The sequence below is a fragment of the Folsomia candida genome, unplaced genomic scaffold (genome assembly GCF_002217175.1).
Source record: "Folsomia candida strain VU population unplaced genomic scaffold, ASM221717v1 Fcan01_Sc012, whole genome shotgun sequence".
Lineage (NCBI taxonomy): Eukaryota > Metazoa > Arthropoda > Collembola > Entomobryomorpha > Isotomidae > Folsomia > Folsomia candida.
This window is the reverse complement of record NW_019091204.1, coordinates 4,810,984-4,830,689: the sequence shown is the minus strand read 5'-3', so window position 1 is coordinate 4,830,689 and position 19,706 is coordinate 4,810,984. Positions and strand designations below refer to the sequence as shown.

Sequence of the window (19,706 nt, the reverse complement as noted above, 5' to 3'; positions counted from 1 at the left end):
TTTAAACTCCGTTTCAAGCTGTCTGAGTTCACCGCCTTGAGGACATTACATTATATTACCCGAATGAGCCGAATTATTTTATTATTTGACACCACTTATTTTTATTTTGGCGTTTAAATTATTCAATTTCGTGTGATCTCTACGCCAGAATTAAAATAAGTGGTGTCAAATAATAAAATAATTCGGCTCATTCGGGTAATGTAATGTAATGTCTTTAAGGCGGTGAACTCAGGAGGGGAGCTTGCGAGGTTGATAATAACAGATCTTGATGCCCTTTGGATATGTAGTAGGGACCAATGAGTGTACTAAAACCCTGAAGTGGTTTGACTCCATGGCCACATTTGCGCCCGCCACACCCACTCAAAAATGCCCAAAAAACGCTTTTACTCCAGTTTTCACTCACTCAAATCCACGCCAAAAATCCAATTTTACTCGGATTTTGAAATTTCTTTCACCATTATACTCCCAGATAGTTGCTTTCTTCAATCCAATATCAAACTCAATTCTTTCGAAATTTTGAGTATTTTTAAAATTTAAAATTCTGAATGAGCATTGTTGTAGTAATCAACAAAACAAATTATTTTTGCGAAATAATCATCAGTAAAATTGAGTTTGATATTGGATTGAAGAAAGCAACTATCTGGGAGTATAATGGTGAAAGAAATTTCAAAATCCGAGTAAAATTGGATTTTTGGCGTGGATTTGAGTGAGTGAAAACTGGAGTAAAAGCGTTTTTTGGGCATTTTTGAGTGGGTGTGGCGGGCGCAAATGTGGCCATGGAGTCAAACCACTTCAGGGGAGGAATTCAATTGTAATTTGCGCAATGCTTAAGCTTAGATTTTGAATCAAAATTTATGCTTACGCCTTGCGCAAAGTACAATTGAATTCCTCCCCAGGGTTTTAGTACACTCATTGGTCCCTACTACATATCCAAAGGGCATCAAGATCTGTTATTATCAACCTCGCAAGCTCCCCTCCTCAGACAGCTTGAAACGGAGTTTAGCACCTCTATTTTCTGGGACTCGATCAAACGTGTTGCTTACAAATGGAATCAGCCTTTAGATAAACGTTTTTAGTTGTATGATTATTTGATATACATATATTTGTAACGGGTATTCATAGTTTTAAGCGAATAAGAAGGGTGAAACGCTTATGGAAATATCCCAGTTAAAAAATTGAACTTCGAGTTACTATATACATTTGTTAATAAAGTTTAAATTTTGTCGCATGCCTAGGGGCCCCCGAAAGGTAGTTGCGCCACTGGGTAGAATGCATATTTCCATGCAGGTTTGTTTACACGGTTGACGATGCTGCATTTCATAATGCATTAAGGGCCGTACATAGAGCATGTGATCGATCTTTGGAGAATTTTGACCCCTACCCCCCGGTGTGACCTATACGTCCCATATTGTAATTCACATGGTAGGGATAGGATGCCTTTACCCTCCTCAAATTCATGACATGCTTTCTGCACAGTCCCACGACGAGTTGCCCGTTTGTTCATGGTGGCGTTGAGAAATGTGAGACGCGGGAGGAAGCAGAACCTACCGAGCCGACTTTTTCCCTCGGCTGCAGCTGACGTGCAAATGTGTGCTCATTATTTGCTCCGCCAGAAATTTATAATTTGTTCCCGTGGAAATTAATTTTGTACAATATTCTACTAAATAGTTAGTCAACTTTGGCAAGCAAACTATTTCTAGTGCGTGTAGGTAAGTAGGTTGATTTTTCTGTCTTTTAAATATTTTTGTAGCAAATTTAACTTCTTAAATTTGAATCGGATAATTGTAAATTGTCAATTAAATGAGTAAAATCCTTGGTTTTAAGTATTAAACACTTTTAATAAGGTTTTAATTGCGTTGAGCGAGGTGCTGCATGTAAGTTGACTGTTTTTTAGAATGTTTTTTGTCATAACTTCAATTTGAATCGGCTAATTGTCAAACGTGGAGAAAATAATTGGTTCTTGGGATAAATAAAATACAAGATTTAATTACAAAACAGGGCACAAATATGCTTTTTCTTAAATGGTGGGAAATTTATGTACAAAGTAAAACTCCGTAATTGAAATAGATAGAAAAATACGTAAATATTTATTAAACGCAATCGTTAACTATAAATTCAATTAGTTTATCAAGACGGGAGAAAGAAATCGAATCTTTTTGGGGAAGGAATTCGAAAACTTGGCGAAACATTGTAAAATTCACCCAGCTAAATTTTCCAGAAACATGACTTAATAATTTTTCAACGGAATGAAACGACAAAAATACAAAGCAAAATGCGAATTTCATTTTCATTCATTTTGTTTGAAAATTTGTGTTTTCAATTAGTATTTTATCAACCTCTTCTAATCAATTAACCACAAAACTCATTATAATTACAATTTCCTACCATTTCAGCTTCATCGCGATGGAGGAGACCAATTCTTTGGACCTTATAAACGAAGCGGATCAAGAATTAGCCGCCGCTATAGAAGCGTTAAAGCAGCAGGACGCACTACGAGACCAACATGAAGATAAGCCAAATGTACCGGAAAACGTTGAAGATAAGGCAAGCGAAATACGGGACCAAGGGCCCCCTCTTCTCCCCAAAGTGCTGCACATCTACCTCCAACGTCTCCCGGAAGATCTAATTCACACGGCGAGGGGTCGTCGCAAGCTGGTCCGCAATGCCAAAATCTCCTCCGGGGAGGAAGAAGAAATTATGGAGGAGAAGATAAGACCAGCTAAGCGACAGAGGACGGAGGCTCGACGGTACGGCGACCTTGTAGAACTTAAGACCAGCGAGAGCGACAGTGATATGGACGACGACAACGTCGCCAAGATCAATTTAAAGAGAAGAAAAGTTAAAAAGAAGGCAAGAAAGGCCAGAAAAATAATTGAGAGTGACGACGATGATGATGATGACAGCGACCAGAAGGATAAGAAGTCGAGGGGCAAGGTCAAGACCAAGGTGAGGGAAAACTCTTACAAATAATGACACCATTTTGAAAAATAAATGCACTCTTAATTTTATCTTCGAGAAAACTTAAAAAGATCCAGAATAACGTTAGTATTGATAACGGGTAAAATTGTATCTAGAATTCTGACCCTGGATTTAGTGTATCGAATTTTGAGTGCAAGTTGGTTTTCAAAACCGCATTTTTAAGAGTGCAGTTAAATTTGTAAATATTCTGCTTTTAGCGTAAAGATTATAGGAAAAATAGACACATTTTTAATCATTTCTCCTCTCTGCGAATTTATTTTAAAATTCTGCCCTACAAATTTGTGGTAAAGGTCGTTGTCAATTTTTTTTAATGTACACTCCAGATTTTCACACCGAAACTGACTTAAAAAGCTCACAGCTATTCCATTAATCAACTCTTTTGAGGCAAATTTATTTAAAATAAATTTCCAGAGCAGATAAATTATTAAAAATTGTGTTTATTTTATTGACCAGTCATCCAGTTTAACTAATTAGCTTTCTTAGCAATATGTATGTACGTAATTAATCGTTTCTTTAAAATATTTGTTTCCATTGTAGAAAGAAGACGACGATACGTATGACGAGGACGAGTCGGCTTCCTCCAACTCTTCCAACTCCTCCCACTGGTCTGGCACAGGGTACAAAAAGAAGAGGAAAGTCGACTTGCTTCCCTCCCCCCCAACCTCGTCCCCCTCATCGTCCGACTTTGAGATGTCCAGTAAGGCCAAGGCCGCAAAAAAGTTGAAGAAATCCAAGAAGAAGAAACGATCTCAATTTTTAAATGATGGGGTGGGAATAGAATGAATTTATAGCAAGTATTAATTATTATTGATGAATTAATTAATTACTGATTTAGGACGACTTTGAGGACATTAAGGACGGATTCGTCTCCCGGGAACGAGAAAGGCCGAAAAGGAACAGGAAGTCGAAGAAAAAGAGAAATTTAGCTGAATCCGGATCAGATAATGTAGAGTATATTTTTAGTTAACATATAACTCGATGAATCATCGTCAAAATTAACACATTTTTAATTATTCATCTGCTCTGGGAACTTATTTTAAAATTCTGAATGACAAATTTCCCGTCAATTAGTTGATTAATGGAATGGCGTCGAGTTTTGTAAGCCAGTTTCGATGAGTTCCAATTTTTCTGAAGATTTCCTCTCCTTCAAAAAGTGTCAAATTCTTGAGTACATTTTCAAAAAATTGGGAACAATCTATTCTACGAATTTGTCGGGCAGAATTTTAAGGTAAATCTCCAGAGAAGAGAAATGATTAAAAATGTGCTGGTTTTGACGATGCGTCATCGAGTCCTACATTAATGATTTATTTGTTAATTACGTAAATCTTAAATTTCTGTAAAATTTAGTTTCTTTAAAAATCTATTTCTTAAATTTCAGGAAAATGAAGAGGATTTCGAAGCCCCTTTCAAAAAGCAGGACGATGACGAAGATGACGGAAACTTGTCGGAATTGTCGCTGCCCGTATCGTCTGATGAGGAGGAAGAAGGGAAATTAGGCGACGAAGAATTCAAACTGGGGATGGACTCCTTCTCCCTGGAGGAGGAAGCCGATACGACAAATTGTGATAAGGATAAGGCGGAAGGTGATGATAAGAAGGAGAAAGGAAACCTGAAAGATAAGGAGGAATTGCCGGAAGAGGAGGTAAATTAAATTAACTCAATTTATGTACAGGTGCAAAATTTCCTATTTTTTGCTAATTTAGGCTCGCAAACGCCGCCTAGAATATATTCTGAAACGTTCCGAATTCTACACGAAAAAACTGACTGCGGGCGGCATTGGGGGACTAACTTCGGGGGGAAAGGCAGCCACAGCCAACTTAAATTCTACGGCAGGAAGGTAATTTGTTAGCTTAAAATGACTAATTAATTAATGTATGTAGGACTCGATAACTTGTGAGTGATAAGTTATTAGTAACATCGTTAAACCCACCACATTTTTAATCACTTGTCCGCTCTGGAAATACATTTTAAAATTCTGGACGACAAATTTGTGAGTTTATTAATGAAATGGCGACGAGTTTTTGGAGATAGTTTCAATAAGTTCCAATTCTTCTGAAGGATTCCTAAACTTGGGATCTTCTCTTTCAAAACGTGTCAAAAGTATATTTTTACAAAATTTGGCTGCGACAAATTTTTCGTCCAAAATTTATATAAATTCTGAGAGCAGAGAAATGATTAAAAATGTGCTAATTTTGACTTTAAAAACTCACCGTCATTCTATTAATCAACTAACTGAGGTCAAATTTGTCTTGAAAAATTTTAAAACAAACTCCCAAAGACTTCGGGAATTTGTTTTAAAATTTGGGTCTTAATTTTTCTGATTAGTTATCGAGTCTTGGGTTTCTTTAAAACCATGTATTTTACTTTTTAGCCGGCGCCGAACCCGTGTGAAAAAGGACGACGCTGACCTCTACCTCATGGAATCCATTACCTCCTCCTCCTCCAAAGGTCCCGTCATATTCGACTCCTCCCCCGGCTTCATCGCAGGCGGAGAGATGCGCGACTACCAAGTCCGAGGACTAAATTGGCTCGTGAACCTGTACGAAAACGGTATTAATGGAATCCTCGCGGATGAGATGGGGTTGGGAAAAACGCTTCAAAGTATTTCCGTCCTGGGTTATCTGAAGCATGTCAAGGGGCTTAAGTACCATGCGCTTATCATCGTCCCCAAAAGTACGCTGAGCAATTGGATGAACGAGTTCAAACGGTGGTGCCCCACGATAAGAGCGTTGGCCATGATTGGAGATAAGGTATCGAGGCAGAAACTGATTAAGGAGGGGTTAAAAAAGCTGCAAAATTGGGACGTGCTTGTAACAACGTATGAAATGGTGCTGATGGAAAAGGCTGTGTTAAAAAAGGTAGGAAATTTTGGAAATTCTATTTTTGAAATTCTCATCAAATTTTTACAATTCGTAATAATAAATTCAAACTTTAACACTGTTTTGTTAAGGTAGGACTCCGTGGCTCGTTACCAAAATCAGCACATTTCTATTCATTTCCCCGTTCTGGGAATTTACTTTAAAATTCAAATTTATTGGCAGGGAAGTGCCAATTTCTTTAAATATACACTTCAGATTTTGGTAGATTGTGAAGGAATAGATCTCAAGTTTATTCGATCCTGGCTTAAAAAAAATTCTTAACTCTTTAAAACTGTTACGAATTTTAAAATAAATTTCCAAAGCCGAGGAATGATTAAAAATTATGACGATTTTTGGTGACGAGTCAATAAGTCCTAGGTTAAACATGGTCTAAAATTGGTATTTAAAAATTTAACTGCATCATGATAACCTTATTTCGAATTTTGTTTAGATTCATTGGGGCTACCTCATAATCGACGAGGCCCACCGGATCAAGAACGAGCAGTCCCTGCTGGCCAAGGTCGTCCGAACGCTGCGGTCCCGCCACCGCCTCCTCCTGACCGGAACTCCCCTGCAAAACAACCTCCACGAGCTGTGGGCCCTGCTCAACTTCCTGCTTCCGGAAGCCTTCTCTTCCGCAGAAGATTTTTCCTCGTGGTTCGCCGAGGACGAAATCGGCGCCGAGAGCGAGGGGCTCGTCAAGCGGCTGCATACCATCCTCCGCCCCTTCCTCTTAAGGAGACTAAAGTCCGAAGTGGAAAAAGGACTTCCGCCAAAGATCGAGAAGAAGGTGTATGTAGGCCTGTCCCAAATGCAGCATCAGTGTTACAGGGACATCCTCCTAAATCAGTTCAACGTGGTGAGTTAAGAGATAGTTTTATGTAAATCGCAATAGTTTGTTTGTCTGTCTGATGACAGAATATTTAAAGAATTTTTTAGTGTGTCTACTCAGGTCAACGTTGTATGTATATCTGGGAAATTGGGGATAGCATTGCGAGAAAACTTGCGAGATTTCGCATTACTTTTGCTACAAAAGCATGTATTTTTTTCGCAAATTTACGATTTTATTTCGCAAGATTAATTCCCAACCTCTTTTAATCGCTAGAAATTGTAAATAATTCATCGGAACCAATTTATTTGGCACAACTGGTTGTACAGATTTGCGAAATCATATTTTACGATTCCCCTCGCGACACTAATTTCGCAATTTTTCTTAATTATGTAGTTGCAATGCAAAATATTTAACAAGTTGATGTGAGTACGCCCAGAGTTTAGTCACTTATATTAGAGAGCGAAATTAATTACCAAGCCTGTCTTGAATTAACGTGACGTATCATAAGTTTAGATGAATTATGCAAAAGTAAATTTCGATAATTTGAATAGATATCATGTCAAAATTAAATTCTTAAGTGGTCAACATTATCTTTAATTATCTAATTTTTCGTTTTTTTTCTCCCCTAGTTAAATTCCGAGGGAAAAATGAGCCACCAAAGGCTCGCCAATATCGTCATACAACTCCGGAAATGCTGCAACCACCCGTACCTCTTCCGCGGTCAGGAGCCTGGTCCTCCCTACACGTGCGAACCCCACCTTTTCACGAACTGCGGAAAAATGCTGGTGATGGACAAACTCCTGGAGAAACTGAAGCAGGAGGGAAGCCGCGTCCTCCTCTTTTCATCGATGGCCCGCATGCTGGACATTTTGGAGGACTACTGCTTCCTCAAAAAAATTAAGTACCACCGACTCGATGGATCGACAGAGTATACCGAAAGACAGAAGATGATTGATGAGTTTAACAGTCCAGGTGAAGAGAAGGAAATTCTTTCAATTATTTATGAACAGAGCACAGTGGTCTGGAATATTGAATTTCTTGTCCAAAGCCTATTCTCTCCGATTCGAAAACCAATTACCCTCTTCAGTACCTTTGACATAGATGTTCAATTGTGGAAAGTTTCATTGGAATTGGCCGAGCGGTTATGACGTGGCATATGCCTAAAGTTGGCTTATAACATTGGATTAAATGGGAAAAACTTCAAGTTGAAAATCCTGTCTAGTCCTGTGCAATTTCGAGAAACCGTAAATACATTATTAATCCCCTATATCTCATCTACTAAAACTGCTGCAACCAGCTGCCACCATTACAAATAGGCAGAGAGATTTGAATGTATGTAATTGAAAATTGCCATACGCAAAATATCTGGAATGCTCCAATCATTGTCACGTATGAAATTTTCGAGTGTTCCAAATAACACAATCGCTCCAAAATATGTTGCCCATTCCTTGGGGAAGGAAATACGATAAAACACACCCCTCGAAAAAAATTATTACGAGCGGGGGAATTTTATGAATTGGTGACCCCCTGAGGAGGCGTAACTAAGTTTACAATTTTGGTCCTATTTTCTTTGTTAATGTCTTTAGAGGGCAAAAATATTTAATAAAACTATAGAATATTGTCATTTCATGAATATACATCCTCAAAATTATCGAAAAAAAACTTTCAAATTTGTATTTTGACCACACCCACTGGCTGTGGGTGTGCCGATATTGTCCCAATAATAGCCGGAGTTGTTTAGAGCTTGATTAGACCTTTCAAATGACACCCCACTTGATGGGGTAATGCGAGAAAATAAATATCGACCTGTTACCACACCCCCAAAGGGGTGTGGTTTCAATGAAAGTTGCATAACTTATATCCCTTGGAACTTCATATCTCGATTCCCGAAGACAGAAATCGAAGAAATTCAATTGTTCGAGAGTTATAGGTTTTGGCAAACAAATAAAGCAATCCAGACCAGTGTGCAGAGGGCGGATGTGGATTGATTCTCTAATTTTTAATTGGATGACGACCAACAGTAAAATTTTGTAGGTGTGTTCCCTAACTGGGACAGGTAGCCAAAATTTCAAAAAAATCGTATATTGTAAAATTTTGCTAGGTTTTCGCAAATCGTAACTATTATGCAAATACTTTACAAGGAAATTTTTACAACGTTACAGTCAATACAATTTTCGTAAATACATAGCCGCCCTCTGATTATCATCATAACCGTTCACATTCATTTATTCAGTAGAAAATGAATAAATTATTCAGTCATTATTATTCAGTAAATTTGTGAATAAGAAGTGAATGATTTTTTAACAATGAATACTAAGTAATTACTTGTTTTCAAATTTTGTAGTGAATTGATAATGAATAAGTTTTTTAATTTTTATATTGAATGAATTTTAAATGAATAAATATTTTGTGAACAGGTATCGAAATCATGTGTAATTAATTCGGTTTGGTTTTTTATTTTAGGGAGCGAGACGTTCCTCTTCATGCTGACGACGAGGGCGGGCGGTCTCGGAATCAATTTGGCTTCGGCGGATTGTGTCGTAATCTACGATTCTGACTGGAATCCAATGGTGGACCTGCAGGCGATGGACAGAGCGCACAGGATCGGACAGACGAAGGAAGTCCGCGTTTTCCGACTGATAACGGAGGACTCCGTGGAAGAGCGGATCGTGCAAAGGGCCGCACTCAAGTTAAAGTTGGACAATGTAAGAAAATTATAAAATTTTGAAATTTAATTGATTTCGAGGTTTGACATTTACTAAGGGGTGAAACAAAGTGAAACCTCTTTATGGAAATGTACTCTCCGTCCGTCTGATTCTATCCACGATAAGTTTAGAACAAATGCGAGACAACTTATCTCATTTGGTGCCACCTTATTTCGTTTGCTACAATTTAGTTAGGGATGCAAATGACAAAATTTAAAAAATCCAAATTTATTCATTGACATTAACGAAATTATTGAGTTTGACACTTGACAGTTTTCCAAAGAAATATTACGTCTTTAATTAAAAAATCTACTTACTTATTTTTTCAGGTCGTCATCCAACAAGGCCGTATCGTCGACAAATCCCAAAACGTCCTCTCCTCCGCCGATCTCTTATCTTGGATCAGACACAGTGCTAAATCCATCTTATCGTCCGACGGAGTAGAAACCATTGCGGACGAGACGATCCAAGAGATCCTCTCAAAATCAGAAGCCAAGTCGGGCAAGGTGGACGAGGCCATCAACGCCCTGCCCGAAAGCAAGTTGGCCACCTTCACCATCGATTCGCAGGAAGAGGAAAAGGACTTTTTCGACTTTGGCGGCGAGAATTTCCGGCGGGTGAGGGAGGAACACAGGCGGAAACAGAGGGAAGCCAAAACAACTTCCGGGTATTTCGATGTAGACGAAAACGTCACCGGAAGTCAGCGGGCCAGCAAGAAGAAGGCGCTTAAAACGATTAAAGAAAAATCCAAAGAGATAACAAAGGATCGTGATAAGAAGAGTCGCACAACTAAGGTATTTTATTTGGATGGAATCGCTAAAATTGGCATGTTTTTAAGAATTTCGTTCTGCTCTGGGAATTCATTCTAAAATTCTGAAACGAGGTTTCAGTTTTTCGGAGTTTCCAGTTTTTTTTTAAATATCGTACACTCCAGATTTTGACGTTTTTTGAAGGAGATCTCAAGTTTAGGAAACCTTCAGAAAAATTGAAACTCATCGAAACAGGCTGAAAAAACTCAGCACATTTTTCATCTATCATTTTTCATTGACTAACAATTTGTCGTCCAGAATTTTAAAATAAGTTCCCAGAACAGAATGATTTAAATTGTGCAGATTTGTACATGCGGTAATCAATGAATTTAAGCAAGTTGCTATTTCCCATTAAAACTATACAACTTAAAAAAAGCATAATTGTAAATTTTTTATTTCTGAAATATTTTGTAAAATTTTATAATATTCTAATTTGATTTCATATCCAAAATTTAACTATTTTTGTTTTCATTTCCATTTTTCCAGGTGCCCAACGTGGACCCGGAGTCTTCTTCCTCATCTTCGGACGGGAATTACTCGGACAAGTACATGCGTGACAGCAACGACCTTGACGAAGACTGGACCCTAAACCCGGACGAGGTCAAGCGGGTAGAATCCGAGGAGGAGTGGGACACGGGTGAAATGAACGACGGGATTGTCGACCACCCCGTCACGGGGATGAGTCGTGGCTCCCGAAAGTCAAATTTGCCCACGGATCCCGAAGAAATCGCGAAAATGATGGCGGCCTCGTTCAACAAAGCTCCCGTCCCGAAAACCATCGCGGTGAAAAATAACTTTCACTCCATGCCGGACTCCGCCTTCAAAAGTTTGTACACGGAGGTGGACCCCCTCTTGAAAAGCATCATGTGCAAAATGTGTGGCCTCGTTATTCTCGGAACGGGCAATGTTGCAAGTATTAAGTTGTTCCGGGCGCATTTTAAGTAAGAATTTATGTACTTACAAGGGAACCTTTTTTCAAGCTACACCAGGATTTTCGAGCAATCTAGATAGTAAAAACGTCAAGCCAAAAATTTAAGATCGCGTGATACTTATTTTTGATTTTGTAGCGAGTTATGTTAAAAAGTCAGGTTAAAAAATTAGGACTCACGTGACACTTATCTTTCCGATGGATGACCCCTTTGTAGAACTATATTGACCGTAAAGTTCAATTTAAAGAAAACCAAGGCGGAGTGAGAGATTTGCTGCCCATATTTTTTTTTAATTGGTCATTTAACAGAAAGATAAATCCCACGTGACTCGTAATTTTAGGCTTATTAAAAATATGTAATTCGTTTGAAAAATCTTGTTGTTGTAGCTTGAAAAAAGGTTAAATTATTAGAATCTCCCAGCGTATGCTCTCCGATTTTGAGCAAATTAGTGACAATCGACCATAAATTTAATTGATTTGAAATTGGAGAAAGGTTAGAAAGTGCAAAATTTGTGAATTTTAAAACTATTATTTTCCTCTCTGGATGCAACTATTATTTTCCTCTTTGGATCCAAATATCTTTCCCAAACGTGCCCATAGGGAGGTCTTGTCTATTTCAAATTTCAATAATTTCATACTAATTAAATTTATGATCGAGTGGCACTAATTTGCTCAAAATCCGAGAACAATTAAGTTTTCTTTCGCTATTTAATTAAATAGGTATTTTAATCATGGTTTTCTTTTTAAATGTAGAGCACTACACTTTCTGCAAATAGGGCCCAAACCCGTCGCAAAGCTGATAAAGCCCAAGCTACCGAGGCCAATTCTTCCTGCTTTGCCGTCAACTTCACGTCCTTTGAATCTTCTGATGAACAATGGCCACATGGAGAAAGCAGTTAGGATGATGTTAGAAAAGAAGGGTCAACAGCAAGGTCAAGGTCAACAACCACCTGCCCCTAATCCCACCACCAAGTATAACAATTCCGCAGCATTGGCACGAATGCCGATCGACTTTTTCAAGCAGTACTACACCCCGCTTGACGGCGACGCGAGAAACTACTCCTCCGTCGAGTGCAAATTGTGTAAAAAGGTTTTGAAAGCGAATAACGCCCACACGTACAGCAGCCATTTCCGGTGAGTGGGTGGATTGACACTGTTAAAAATGAATTGAATTTTGTATGAATTTGGTATGAGAGTTTGAATTTGATATTAAGTAATTGAACCTATGTAAATCCACCGTAACGTTAGCGTATCTAGGACTCGATGGTAAAATCCTCAAAATCAGCAAATTTTTAATTATTTCTCCCCTCTGGGAATTTATTTTTAAAATTCTGAACGACAAATTTGTGGAGCTAATTTTTTTTGGAAGTACGCCTTTCAGATTTCACAGGTTATGAAGAAGATCTCAAGTTAAAGAAATCTTCAAGAAAATTTAAACTAGGTATATTAAAAGCTCGTCGCCATTCTAGTAATCAACTTTCTGAGAACAAATTTATTCAGAATTTTAAAATATGTTCTCAGAGCCAAAGAGATAGTATTAAAAATGTGAGGTTTTTGACGAGTAACCAAGATAAATAGTAAAATTTGCTCAAGATTTGGTGTAGTAAAGTTTTACTTAATATAGAAATCAGAGTAAATCTTCTAAAGGACCACATTATTTTTAAGAGTGTAAAATTTTTATTATTTTTTTAAAATTAGAATTATTTCTTAAACTAACTGTTTAATGTATTTTTATTTTAGGCGCAAACACAGCGACGTTGTCGTACCTGAATCATCCAACATATCGCAGATTGACGAGGACAACTTGGCAAACTTGTTGAATCTGGATGACCCGGATGATCCAGACCAAAGTCCGAAACCTCCTGCTCCTCGACAACCCCGAAAACAAAATCTCGTCCCCAGAATCAAATCAATTCCCCCCTCAGAACAACCATCATGTTCGGTCCTTAGTCAAAATAATAATGAGAATACTAGCGACATAGAAATTGTGGATGATGAAAAGGGAGAAAAAATCAAAATCAGGATCATAAATGAAGCAAAAATTGGAAAGATGGATGAAAGTGATGACAGTGAAGTGGAAATCTTGGGCGATGAAGATGAAGACGAATCAGAAAATACAGGAAAAGTCGAAAAAATGGATGATAGTGATATCAGCGAAGTCGAGATATTGCCGGACGAGGAAGAATCTAGTGAAAAAATAGGACAGACTTTCATAAGTTATCATGAGAAGTAAGAGGATTTAAAGTATTTTGAAAATTTCCAAAATTAAATAAGTAATTTCCATTGGAAATTACTTGTGCAATTTTATGAGTGAGAAAATTAAGAATGGAGTCTCTGAATGCTCTCCAATTTTGAGCAAATTAGTGTCAATCGATCAGAAATTAGGATGAAATTTGTGGAAAATTCGATCTGCAAATGGGCACGTTTAGCCGAGATATTTGCCTCCAAAAAGGTTGACAAATTTTACCCTTTCCAAATTTCCTGTGCATTTTCTCCTCTTCGGATGCGAATATGTGGGAGGTCGTGGCTTTTGCAAATTTCATATTAATTAAGGTTGTACTCGATTGACACTAATTTACTTAAAAATCGGAGAGCATAGGCTTAGACATCTCCCTTGTAAGTAACCATGTTTAATTTTATCCTTTACAGAAACCAGGTCCAGACTAAAACCACCACGAATAAGAATGAAATTCCTGGCCGACTTCGCGCCCGCGCTGACCCTGTCCCAACCAGAAGTCCGGCGAAATTTCCCACTTCCTGCAAAGCCGTGAACCGACTTTCCAAAACGGATTTAAAGCAATACTACAATCTCACCGAGGAGAAAAAATTCCGCTGCACCATCTGCGACGTGGAGGAAGACAACATTACGAAATTCAGGTGGCACTTGATGTAAGTTTTAATTAATCAGTTAATAATTTGGGTCAACCTCGCAAACGTCGTAATTCGCAAGTTTGCCATGTTTGGGAAATCAGCCTTTATAATTAAAATAGATGCAATGAGGTAAAAGAAATTAACATTCTTGAAAGTTTTTGTGAAAAAAAAGTTCACAACATAAACTATGCCCTGTTGCTGTGCATATTTTGCAAAAATACATTCACAAATGAAATTCCAACTCTGCAAATTTACGGAGATACTCCTTGCGAAGTAGGGGTTACTACGCTTACAAAGTGAATACCCCCAGTATTTCGAATTCTTAGTATTTGTATCATAAAGTAAGATGCGAAATTTTGTAAAAATTTTTCATTATTCCCTCACGTTACTAAGGTTGCGATTTTTGTTAAGCTTGATCCCTACTTTTTTTCTTGGTAATCTATTTTACAAAACGAAGGAATTAATGAAAATTAACTCAAGAATTATGTCAGTTACGCTAACTAAATAATTTATTTTATTTAATTGCAGGATCCACATTGAAAAGGTTGGCAGCAAAAGTAAAACCAAAAGTTCCTGCGAAAATCCTGCTTTATCTTTGCCGGAAGGGACGACACGCGCAGATGTGGATGTCATGGAGAGGGAGGAGCTTCTTCAATACGGCGACGTTCTCGAACCCAGTGGCGACTTCCGGTGCAACATCTGCTCCCTCGTGTTCAAGTGTCGGAGAGAGAGTGCAAAATTTAAGAAACATTTGAAGTAAATAGAATTCTGAAATATTTAGATAAGTTTAGATAAATTTGCACGGAGGTTTCGTAAAACTAATTACGACGGTTCATAAATACCTGTTCAAGTTCATTCATTTGATGACTTCTTATGATACTGAATGAAAATGAATTTCCTGCCATTTGAATCAAAACGAATGAAGGATTCCAAAGTTTTCGCTAATGTTTTTTCATATCGTAAAACTAAAGCTACGACGGTTCATTTCATATATACCTGTTCAGTTTCATTCATTTGACTTCTTACGATAAATACTGAATGAAAATGAATTTCCTGTGATTTGAATGCAAATGAGTAAAAGATTCCGTTCCGTCATTTCAGATGAATGAATGTGAATGAATGATTCACTCCTTTCATGTCTCACGCTATGCTTACGACATGGGCGAAGTGTATAAGAAATGAAGTCAAATGAAGTGTGAAATGAAATGAATTTGAACGAAAATATCTGAATATGAATGAAAATCTTTTCCCTCAGAACTCGGGATGACTGATTTTTGAAAACTAAATTTTTGAACTGGGATGAATTTATTGACATAATTCATTTTATTTATTGAAGGAGCCACGTTGGAGACCAAGCCGAAAGTTCGGACGACGAAGATCCTGGGGCGATAACACCCCTATTAACCTTACCGGAGGGGACGACACTCTCAGACGTGAATGCCATGGAGAGGGAGGATCTTCTTCAATATTGCGAATATCTCGAACCCCAGGGCGATTTCCGGTGCAAACTTTGCTCCGCGCGGTTAAAGGGTCGCAACAACATTTCAAAGTTTAGGATACATTTACGGTAAGCTGAATTGCTTATGTATGAAATGTGCAGAAATTCTGTCTGTCCATTAAATTTAGACCCTCTTTTTTCTTCTGCAGAATTGAGTTTGTATCTAATTATAAAATACACACCAGTACATTCTTTGCGAGATTATTCAATTAAAAGTCGTAGAGTTCCACTGGATTACATTAGCCGAATAATTACATTATTTTACACCACTTTATTTTTATTTCGGCGTACAACTTATATTCAACTTGGTGTCTATTTAGAAATTGAATGATTTTTAATTGCTAAATTATGTAATTATTTGGCTAATCATTAAGGGCAGGAACAGCGTAAATATGTAAATATGCAAAATGTGTACTGTGCAAATATTAATTATTGAAATGAAGTTTCACAATAGAGGACTTTTTTTTGCTATGGACCCCCTGAAACATTTGTATTTAAATTTTGATAAATGATAACACTAGCTAGTGAAGTACGTCCAAACAATGCAGAAAATGGGTGCTAAAAAAATCCACATGTCAAGGGTACCTCTGAGGGACCCATAATACCTTTTACACATATCCCTTCATTGTGGGCCAACCAGATGTCGTAAAAATACGGGGTTTGGATATTTTGTATCTACATGCGATTGTCTAAAACGAACTTCAATAAGGAGCCGCTACGTGACCTTTTTGACCTAAAGTTTGACCTTTTAAATTTACATGTATTGCGATAAAATTGGCATGCTAATAAACTGTAAAACTTAATTTTTATAGAGGTCAAACTTTATTTCAAAAAGGTCACGTAGCGGCTCCTTACTGAAGTTCGTTTTAGACAATCGCATGTAGATAAAAAATATCCAAACCCCGTATTTTTACGACATCTGGTTGGCCCACAATGAAGGGATATGTGTAAAAGGTATTATGGGTCCCTCAGAGGTACCCTTGACATGTGGATTTTTTTAGCACCCATTTTCTGCATTGTTTGGACGTACTTCACTAGCTAGTGTTATCATTTATCAAAATTTAAATACAAATGTTTCAGGGGGTCCATTGCAAAAAAAAGTCCTCAATAGTTTTTATACTATTTAATTGCAGGAGCCACATTGCAAAGGTTTCTGCTGTGATAACGCCCGCTTCCTCCTTGCCGGAAGGGATCACCGTCGAAGACGTGGATGACATGGATAGGGAGGATCTTCTTCAATACGGAGATATTCTCGAACCCAGTGGCGACTTCCGGTGCCACCTTTGCACCCTCGTGTTAAAGTGTTGGGGAAACATTTCCAAATTTAGGCGACATTTGCGGTAGGTGGAATTTTGAAATACTTTTTTAATGCTTTTCGATTATATGTATGAGCAGAGGGCGGATATGTAAAGGGTGTTAATAAAGTCCGATCCCATGCATTTTTTGGAGCGTGGTTGTTACAAATTCAGCTGGAACTTTTGAACCAGTGAAGTTATTTATTTCAAATTTTTACCATGGGAGGAACAACTAAACGTGTAAGTCATGAGCATCTTAGAGTTGAGATACAAACATTGCATCAGCAGGGGCTTAAACCTACAGAAATTGTGCAAAAATTGGGCTGCAGCCGCAGAACTGTTTGGAAATGGAAGAATAAAAATTTTGTCCACGACAAAAAGCGACCAGGGCGACCCAGAAAGGTGTCACCTACCACAAAAAGAATGATTAAAAACAGACTTTGCAAGAAAACCGGTAGTTCATTACGTAATTGAGCAAGGGAGTTAAGTGACTCAAAACGCTATAAAGAGAAGAAGAAGCAAATTAACTGTGTGACCGTGCAAAAATTTGTGAAAACTACGAAGTGGGGTCACACAGCTTACAAACTAACCAAAAAAACCTCTCATGTCACAAAAATATATCGATGACCGTCTGAAATTTGAAGAACTCCTTCAGAAAAGTGCCCATTTGAGTGAAAAAAGACTTGGTGAAGAATTGCGCAGTCACATCCTTTGGACTGACGAATCTATTATTGAACTATATCCAAAATTGAACCAACAAAATGTTCGTTACAGGACAGAAAACAAATCGGATGTACCATCAAGAGCGATCCCAAAATTCGGGCTTAAAGTTATGGTAGCGGGTGGATTTTGTGCACGTTGCGTGACCCCTCTACATATCATACCAAAAGGCCAATCAGTCAATGCAAAGCATTATATGGAAAAAATATTACCTATCTATTTCGATAGCATGGGGAACAAGGAAATATTTCCGAATGAAAGAAAAATAGTTTTCATGCAGGATGGTGCTATAGCCCATACAGCAAAAGCGAGTTTGAGTCTCATCAAGACGCAAGTTTCAACGGTCTGGAGCAAGGGGGTGTGGGCCGCTAACGGCCCAGATTTGAATCCCCTGAAGAACCAGTGGTCCATACTTAAGGAAAATGTATACAAAGAGCCACAACCCCGGACGAGGGAAGAGCTAGTAAAAAAAAGTTCAAGATGTATGGAATTCGATTTCCAGAGGCACATTGGAAAAATTAGCACAGAGCCTTAAACAAAGAGTTGAGGGCATGGTTAAAGTAAATGGTAACAAGACCAAATACTAAGGTAAATATGTCGAACATTTTTTGTAAGTATCACGGGTAGTTTTTTTTATACTAGCCTTCACTTTTTTACAGGAAAAATGGGATCGGACTTTATTAACACCCTGTATTTATCTACTTTCAACTTTTTCACTGACCGATGGTCAAATTTCGCATTTAGATTACAAAAATTTCTAAATATTTCAGAATTTTGTTAAATATTTGGAGGACATTTTATTCTTACTTAAAAAATTTCTAAATCTGTTAGATATTTTTTCAAAAATGTGTAGATATATTTTTCGTAAATATTTCGATGATGACAAGATTTTTTGTTTTCTTTAAAGAAATTTGGTCACAAAAAATCCAGAGAATTCAATGTAAAAACAAATTTTGTGAAAATGATTATTTTTTTCGTACATATATATTTCGTAAATATTCTGGCGTTAAATCGTCAATTATTAAATCTTGACCTTATTTTAAATAATTCGGAATTGGTAATGAATAATCCACATTTTTAATCGTTAACCTAATATTTATCTTTGTAACTAATTTGTTTAAACGTTCCTTCTGATTTCCAGAGCACACGTTGTGAATGGTGACACGTCCCCCATCAGAGCTCTGAAAATGTCCACCCCAAAATTAAACCTAACTTTACCACCGTCCTCCACATTTTTGACAATGGGAAACGACGAACTCCGTGAATTCTGCACCTTCCTCCCCAACGGAAATATCAGCTGTAACATCTGCAAAATCAAATTACGGGCTCAATCAAACATCTCCAAGTTCAAGAGACACCTTTTGTAAGTAATTAATTATTACATTCTTTTTAAGTTTACACTCTTAAAAATAATGTCACCCATTTAGAAAAGGAAGGAAATGTACACTAAATTATGCATAAACTTTACTAAATCCAGAGTAAACTTTGCTCTTTTATCAAGTTAACGGTACTCTGGATTTAGTATAGTTTACTTAATATAAAATTCAGGGTACATTTACTTTACAAAAGGGGAACATCATTTTTAAGAGTGTAATCTATTATTGGGGAACGTTCATAAAATACGTGACGGAAAATTGTCGATTTTTTTAACGGATTACGCCCCCTTTTTGACACGTGGATCAAGTTTAAGTACATTAAATCGAACAGCTCGACCTCTTCTGCTACATCACGTCTTTTTTGAACGCACCCTTCATGGAAGAGATAAATAATTTATTGTAATTGTTGTTTTTACACAGTTCTACTCACAACACGAACACCGTGGAGGATTTAATCACGATTGGTGACGATGACGACGACGATGACGAGCAGGACGTAAAAATGGAAGAGGAGGATGTAAAAGAAGAAGATGATGATGAAGAAGCTGGGTTTTTTCTTGGCGAGGAAATAGTTCCGGACGCTTCTTCGGATAAAGATTGTATTATTTCCCCCATGGATGGAAGTGAGAGGGGCGAAGAAGATAAGGCAGAAGAATCTGAGGCTGACGAGGTGGAAATACTTCCTGACGGGGAGGAGTCAAATGAAGATTGTGGAAGTGATGAGGGGGAGGAAGAAGATAAAGCAGAATCGGAAGAGGAGGAGGACTGAATAGTCGTCAGATTTATAATGCAAAATTTTATACGGAAACTAAAATATTTATGAATTGCAAATAAT

General features: G+C 37.6%; 1 protein-coding gene across 1 annotated transcript; it reads left to right on the top strand.

Moving 5' to 3' along the window:
- The first annotated feature begins 1,554 nt into the window (after positions 1-1,554).
- LOC110855284 lies at positions 1,555-19,660 on the top strand. Its single transcript, XM_022103703.2, has 20 exons — positions 1,555-1,709; positions 2,394-2,946; positions 3,517-3,747; positions 3,815-3,925; positions 4,358-4,621; positions 4,683-4,816; positions 5,351-5,837; positions 6,289-6,696; positions 7,299-7,641; positions 9,133-9,374; positions 9,704-10,168; positions 10,670-11,124; positions 11,865-12,245; positions 12,852-13,340; positions 13,761-14,000; positions 14,511-14,738; positions 15,319-15,549; positions 16,614-16,820; positions 18,637-18,858; positions 19,292-19,660. Exons 2-20 carry the CDS (start codon positions 2,404-2,406, stop codon positions 19,638-19,640), a joined length of 6,030 nt encoding a protein of 2,009 aa, XP_021959395.1. The 5' UTR covers positions 1,555-1,709; positions 2,394-2,403; the 3' UTR covers positions 19,641-19,660.
- Positions 19,661-19,706: the final 46 nt, after the last annotated feature.

Excerpts from the sequence above, each read along its gene's own strand:
- LOC110855284 (XM_022103703.2), top strand. The coding sequence starts at position 2,404 with ATGGAGGAGACCAATTCTTTGGACCTTATAAACGAAGCGGATCAAGAA. Across the intron at positions 7,642-9,132 it reads TGATGAGTTTAACAGTCCAG|GGAGCGAGACGTTCCTCTTC; the intron begins GTGAAGAGAAGG and ends TTTTTATTTTAG. Across the intron at positions 11,125-11,864 it reads TTGTTCCGGGCGCATTTTAA|AGCACTACACTTTCTGCAAA; the intron begins GTAAGAATTTAT and ends TTTTAAATGTAG.